Genomic DNA, 7500 nt, shown 5'->3' on the forward strand with positions numbered 1-7500 from the left:
GAATGAATGACGAAATAATGGAAGGAATGACGAAATAATGGAATGAATGACTAAATAATGGAATGAATGACTAAATAATGGAATGAATGACTAAATAATGGAATGAATGACTAAATAATGGAATGAGTGACTAAATAATGGAATGAATGACTAAATAATGGAATGAATGACTAAATAATGGAATGAATGACTAAATAATGGAATGAATGACTAAATAATGGAATGAATGACTAAATAATGGAATGAGTGACTAAATAATGGAATGAATGACTAAATAATGGAATGAATGACTAAATAATGGAATGAATGACTAAATAATGGAATGAATGACTAAATAATGGAATGACGAAATAATGGAATGAATGACGAAATAATGGAATGAATGACTAAATAATGGAATGACTAAATAATGGAATGAATGACTAAATAATGGAATGAGTGACGAAATAATGGAATGAATGACGAAATAATGGAATGAATGACTAAATAATGGAATGAATGACTGAATAATGGAATGAATGACTAAATAATGGAATGAATGACGAAATAATGGAATGAATGACTAAATAATGGAATGAATGACTAAATAATGGAATGAATGACTAAATAATGGAATGAATGACTAAATAATGGAATGAATGACTAAATAATGGAATGAATGACTAAATAATGGAATGACTAAATAATGGAATGACTAAATAATGGAATGACTAAATAATGGAATGACTAAATAATGGAATGACTAAATAATGGAATGACTAAATAATGGAATGAATGACTAAATAATGGAATGAATGGCTAAATAATGGAATGACGAAATAATGGAATGACTATATAAGGGAATGAGTGACCGAATAAGGAGTGTTGTTATGTAAGGCTATTATTTACTTATCAAATATGTAAATGAACGCACAGGTGAAAAAAATGCCAATTATAATTTACATAGTTAATGACACTTCTATGGTTATGAGACTGCTGTTACTGTCTGTCTGTCTGTCTGTCTGTCTGTCTGTATCTGTTCTGTTTGTTTTTTGTTTGTTTGTCTGTCTGTCTGTCTGTCTGTCTGTCTCTCTATCTTTTTTTTTTTTTTTTGTCTGTCTATCTGTCTATCTGTTTGTCTGTCTGTCTCTGTCTGTCTATCTGTTTGTCTGTCTCTGTCTGTCTATCTGTTTGTTTGTTTGTTTGTTTGTCTGTCTGTCTATTTATTTGTCTGTCTGTCTGTCTGTCTGTCTGTCTGTTTATCTGTCTATCTGTTTGTCTGTCTGTCTGTTTGTTTGCTTGTCTGTCTGTCTGTCTGTCTGTCTGTCTGTGTGTTTGCTTGTTTGTTTGTTTGTCTGTCTGTCTGTCTGATTGTCTGTCTGTTCGTTTGTCTGTTTCATCTTTTCATCAATATATATATATTTTTTTTTTGCAATTTGTTGGCTGTGTGTCTGTTTTGTCTGTCTGTTTGTGCGTTTGTCTGTTTTATGTATCTGTTATCTAAATAGAACCTAAATATCTTATAAAAACACTAAAAACTTTTAAAACGGCAAAAAGAATAACTCCAACACCTTATAAAAACAGTTAACCCCTTTTAAAACAGCAATAAGAGAATCCAATACCTTAGAAACACTGAACCCTTTTAAAATACCAGTAAGAATATCCCCAACACCTTATAAAGACACTGAACACTTTAAAAACAGCAATAAAGAATCCAAACACCTTAAAAACACTAAACACCTTTAAGAACAACAATAAGAGAATCCAATACCTTGAAAACACTGAACTCCATTAAAATAACATCATAACCTCAAATACATCAATAGAAGAGTAAACAAAACCAATTTAGCATAATAAAAATACCCTTTAATAATAATTATAATAATAATAATAATAATAATAATAATAATAATAATAACAACAATAATAATAATAACGATAAAAAGACAGGATGAACAACAGAAAGAATAAAGAGAAAAAGAGAGAAAGAGAGAAAAAGGATGAACGGGAAGAAAGACAGGAGAAAGAGAGAGAGAGAGAGAGAGAGAGAGAGAGAGAGAGAGAGAGAGAGAGAGAGAGAGAGAGAGAGAGAGAGAGAGAGAGAGAGAGAGAGAGAGAGAGAGAGAAAGGAGTTGAAAATAGTCTCTAATAATGAAAAGAAAGGATGAACGGGAAGAGAGAGAGAGAGAGAGAGAGAGAGAGAGAGAGAGAGAGAGAGAGAGAGAGAGAGAGAGAGAGAGAGAGAGAGAGAGAGAGAGAGAGAGAGAAACCCCTTACTAAAAAGAAAAAGCAAAAAAGATGAACGGGAGGAAGAAAAACAGTTGAAAATTAACTATGAAAAAAAAAGATAAACCTGAAGAAAGACAGAGAGAGAGAGAGAGAGAGAGAGAGAGAGAGAGAGAGAGAGAGAGAGAGAGAGTGAATACTTACAAGGGGTATAGTGCCAGGAACGACAGGGGTGCCGGGACTGAGGCCTTGGATCTGGGTCATGATGGCGTTCTTGAGGGCGAGGTGGTTACGGCCGTTGATTAGAAGCTGGTCCTTGAGATGCTGTGGAGGGTGGAAGTACTTGCACGGTGGCTTCTCGCGGTTACATCGACCCTGCGGAAGGAGAGAGAGAGAGAGAGAATGTCAGCACTGGAATATAGGAAAGCTTTTTTTTTTTTTTTTCCCTTTTTCTGGGCTAAAGGTGATATTTTTTGTGGTACCTCCTATCTCAAAGCCCACCCGCTAGGAACCCGTTGCCCCGAGTGAGGAAGCCCAACCTACACTCGGACCGTGGACAGGATTCGAACCCGTGCGCTTGGAGACCCCTCGGACCCCAAAGCACGCATGGTTCCACTGTACCACGGCGGACCACTTAAAAGTTATGACAGATTGGCTGCCACTGAGGTATGGGGGAAATTATTACTATTTTTTTTTTTTCCTATGGGGAGGGAACGGAGATAGAGAAGTAGGATACGTAAGGAAGAAAGGGAGAAGGGTTTGGGAAGAATAGCGAAGGAGAAAAAAGGAGAAATGGAGGAGGGAAGGTTTGAGGAGAATAGTGAAGGAGAAAAGGATTGGGAAGAAGGAAAACTGAAGGAGAGGAAAAGGATGGAGGGAAGGAAGAAGTTAGAGAAAGAAGGAAATAAAGAAGAGAGTTGAGACAAGAACGAAGGGAAGATAGAGATGAAAGGATAAGAAAGATAAGAGAAAAGATAAAAAAAAGAAAACTCAAACTAAAATATAAAGAAAACAAAAAATATTTACACTCACAACACAAACAAATAAAAAAAAACAAAAGAAAATCAACACAAACACACCAAACTATTTAAGAAGATTTGTCTACAGATATAATTCGTAGAGGTGTGGCAATGTTAACGAGGTGACAAGTGTGAAGTGACGGTGTTAAGTAGACGTGAGGTAGTTAAGTGAGATTAGAAGTAGAAAGAACTCACTACAAGACAGAGAGAGTGACAAAGAGGCAATCCAAGTAAGTGAATGTAGAGAAAAGTGTCTTCATAACCTCTGTGTGTGTGTGTGTGTGTGTGTGTGTGTGTGTGTGTGTGTGTGTTTACGTAGCTATACACATCTCATATTCTACAACCTCTCCTCACCTAATCTAGAACACACACACGCACGCACACACGTACACACGCACGCACTTTTCATAAAAACAAAAACACTTCAAAAAGGTGGAAAAAAAACAAGGAAAAATATATATAAAAAACCCGCACCTGAACACACCTGTATCAATAGTTGCAGGTAATTAACACAGGTAGAAAATTCCCGACATTCAGGTGAGCATGTAAATTAAGGTGTGTGTGTGTGTGTGTGTGTGTGTGTGTGTGTGTGTGTGTGTGTGTGTGTGTGTGTGCGGATAGGTGTAGACTTAGTTTCCTGTATACGTACGTGTTTACCTTTCCACACACACACACACACACACACACACACACACACACACACACACAAACAAAACAATAATAACCACAACACAACAAACATATATCTCTTTCTCTCACTCCCTTTCTCCTCTCCCTCACTCCCTCTCCCTCTCTCCCTTCCTTCCTCGGAGAACAAAAGGAGACGAGCGAACACTGAAAGGATCTGAAGGAAAGTGGAAATAATTAAAACACAAACGAATTTTTCAAAGAAGGGGGAAAAAAAAGAAGAGGAAAATGTTAAGTAGAGAAAAGTGGCGTGGGGTTCCTTCCTGTAGTAGTGGAGGAGGAGGAGGAGGAGGAGGAGGAGGAGGAGGAAGAGGAGGAGGAAGAGGAGGAGGAGGAGGAGGAGGAGGAGGAGGTGTTATCAATAGCATCATTTTCTTCACCCATTTAAATGTTCCTGTAGTAGTAGTAGTAGTAGTAGTAGTAGTAGTAGTAGTAGTAGTAGTAGTAGTAGTAGTAGTTGTTGTTGTTGTACATTTTAATTTTCACACATTATTTCACAGTCCTCTCTCTCTCTCTCTCTCTGCAAATATTCAAGCTCCAGATGCTCTTTTTAAGTGAGAGAGAGAGAGAGAGAGAGAGAGAGAGAGAGAGAGAGAGAGAGAGAGAGAGAGAGAGAGAGAGAGAGAGAGAGAGAGAGAGAGGGGTATTGAAACCTCTTTTAGTTACTGTGTTTATAGTTTCCAAGACTCTTTACATACACGCTTCTGTGAGGAGGAGGAGGAGGAGGAGGAGGAGGAGGAGGAGGAGGAGGAGGAGGAGGAGGAGGAGGAGGAGGAGGAGGAGGGCGCATCTCTTTCTTCTTTATTTGTTTTCATCGTTGTTCATTTAAAAGAGGCGAAAAGAGTAGGTTTTTTTTTTTTATTCTCTCTCTCTCTCTCTCTCTCTCTCTCTCTCTCTCTCTCTCTCTCTCTTCCTTTGTTTCTTTTTATCTATCATAGGTAAGTCTTCTCCTTCCTCCTTCCTCCTTCTCCTTCCTCCTCCTCCTCCTCCTCCTCCTCCTCCTCCTGAATCGTTTCCTCAAGTTAACGCAGAAGATAAAGAAAAAATAAATAAATAAACAAATAAATAATAAATAATAAAAGAAAGACGAAGAGATTGTGAATAATTTATAAAGGCAGAGGAAATAAAAAATAAGAGAGAGAGAGAGAGAGAGAGAGAGAGAGAGAGAGAGAGAGAGAGAGAGAGAGAGAGAGAGAGAGAGAGAGAGAGAGAGAGAGAGAGAGAGAGAGAGAGAGAGTGTGTGGTACGTTCTTTCAGATGACAAGAGAAAACGAGAAAAGAAAAGAAAAAAGAGAAAGAAAGAAAAAGAAAGAAAAGAAAGAAAAGAAGAAAAAGAGGGAAAAGAAGACAGAAAACGAAGAAAAAAAGAAGAAAAGAAGAGGGTTAGAAAAAGAAGAAAAGAAGGAAAAGAAGAAAAAGGAAAAATGAAAAAGAAAAGACAAGAAAAAAAGGAAAAGGAAAATAAAAAAGGAAAAGAAAGGAAAAAAGAAATAAAAAGAAGAAAAAGTAAGCAAAGAAAAAGAAAAGAAAAAGAAAAAGAAAACTTGTAATAAAGTAGAACAGTCATAACGTTTTAAGCTGTTCAAGATTTGCACAGAACAACAGGAAAGAGTGAAAGAATAGGGGGGGGGAGAGGGGGCGGATTTCCCCTCTCACTGCCCCCCACCTCTCCCTCTCCTCTCTCTCTGGACATGACAACTAACTCTATCTTTTTTTTTTTTTTTGCATTAATTTTTTTTTTCATTTATTTTTATTTTTCCTTTCTTTTATTTCATTTTTTTTTATTCTTTCTTCTTATTCTTTATTTATTTTTCTCTCTTCAATCTTCGTTTCAGTTTATGATCATTATCTCATGGTTTGTTTGTTTCTTTCTTTCTTTCATTTTCTTCATTTTCCTTCCTTTTATCTTATTTGCATATTCCTCTCATTATCAACCTTCTTATTTATTCATTCATTCATTCATTCTCTTCTAATTACTCTTTTATTTACTCAAACACTCAAGAGTTCTCGCAATTAAATAACATGTAAAAATGCTCTCTCTCTCTCTCTCTCTCTCTCTCTCTCTCTCTCTCTCTCAAGGTAAATATTTGCACTCTTGAAAACTTTACTCTTCCTCTTACGCTTCTCTTACATCAATCCATTTTCTGTTGCTCGCCAAAATGGACAAAGAAAACGGAGGGGGCACTTAAATATTTTGCACCTCCCCACTAGTAACAATTAATATCACCTGAGAGAACCTGGCAACAGTACTGACGGAGGTGAGGTGAGGTTAGGTTAGGTTAGGTGAGGTGAGGTGAGGTTAGGTTAGGTTAGGTTAGGTTAGGTGAGGTGAGATGAGGTGAGGTGAGGTGAGGTTAGGTGAGGTGAGGTGAGGTGAGGTTAGGTTAGGTTAGGTTAGGTGAGGTGAGGTTAGGTTAGGTTAGGTTAGGTGAGGTGAGGTAAGGTGAGGTTAGGTTAGGTTAGGTGAGGTTAGGTTAGGTTAGGTTAGGTGAGGTGAAGTTAGGTGAGGTTAGGTTAGGTGAGGTTAGGTTAGGTGAGGTGAGGTTAGGTTAGGTTAGGTTAGGTTAGGTTAGGTTAGGTGAGGTGAGGTGAGGTGAGGTGAGGTTAGGTTAGGTTAGGTTAGGTGAGGTGAGGTGAGGTGAGGTTAGGTTAGGTTAGGTTAGGTTAGGTTAGGTTAGGTGAGGTGAAGTTAGGTGAGGTTAGGTTAGGTGAGGTGAGGTGAGGTGAGGTGAGGTTAGGTTAGGTTAGGTGAGGTGAGGTGAGGTTAGGTTAGGTTAGGTGAGGTGAGGTGAGGTGAGGTGAGGTTAGGTTAGGTTAGGTGAGGTGAAGTTAGGTGAGGTGAGGTTAGGTTAGGTTAGGTGAGGTGAGGTTAGGTTAGGTTAGGTTAGGTGAGGTGAGGTGAGGTGAGGTGAGGTGAGGTGAAGTTAGGTGAGGTGAGGTGAGGTTAGGTAAGGTTAAAGTAAGGTCAGATTTACATAGGTTAGGATCTCAAGCCATAGAAAGTCTTAAAGGTCCTATTCCATTCAAAGCCCAGGTAATTGAAGTCCTAAAGATCTACCTGGAATCCTACAGACTTTAAAGAATATCACCATGTCCTACCAAGTTTACGTCCTAAGTTTTAAGAGTCCTACAACAAACATCCTGGAGTCCTTCATCCTAAGTTCAAGGGTAAGTTTAAAGGTCCTAGAGGGTTCCCAAGAGGTATTAAGTCCTAAGCTAAGGGAGTGAGGGGAGGAAGGGGGAAGAGAGGGGAGGAGGGGGGGTGAGGGGAGAGTGCCAACCCGACCCTGGCATTGATGGGGAAGTTAGGGAAAAGTTAGATTCATCAGTGTCTCTCTCTCTCTCTCTCTCTCTCTCTCTCTCTCTCTCTCTCTCTCTCTCTCTCTCTCTCTGACCCAACCATAGCTTTTCCACCATTTTCCCTCCCCTCTTTCCTCCTCAACTTCTCCTCCTCCTCCTCCTCCTCCTCCTCTTCTTCCTCTTTTTTCCCCTCTCTTCCCCTCCCTCTCCCCTCTCCCGCCACTAACAACATTACTTCATTAATATTCATGGAAATTTCTGGGAATAATTAAGAGAGGGGAAGAGGAGG

General features: G+C 38.7%; 1 protein-coding gene across 16 annotated transcripts in view; it reads right to left on the reverse strand.

The window, feature by feature from the left end:
* LOC123502865 (muscleblind-like protein 1) overlaps positions 1-7500 on the reverse strand; it is a 157528-nt gene that overhangs the window by 42396 nt on the left and 107632 nt on the right. For all 16 annotated transcript variants that reach the window (XM_045252138.1, XM_045252140.1, XM_045252147.1 and 13 more), the window contains one exon: positions 2410-2580. In XM_045252138.1, the coding sequence (XP_045108073.1) occupies positions 2410-2580 (171 nt within the window). The remainder of the gene's footprint in view (positions 1-2409; positions 2581-7500) is intronic.

This window comes from Portunus trituberculatus, chromosome 12 (assembly GCF_017591435.1).
Source record: "Portunus trituberculatus isolate SZX2019 chromosome 12, ASM1759143v1, whole genome shotgun sequence".
NCBI classification, from domain to species: domain Eukaryota; kingdom Metazoa; phylum Arthropoda; class Malacostraca; order Decapoda; family Portunidae; genus Portunus; species Portunus trituberculatus.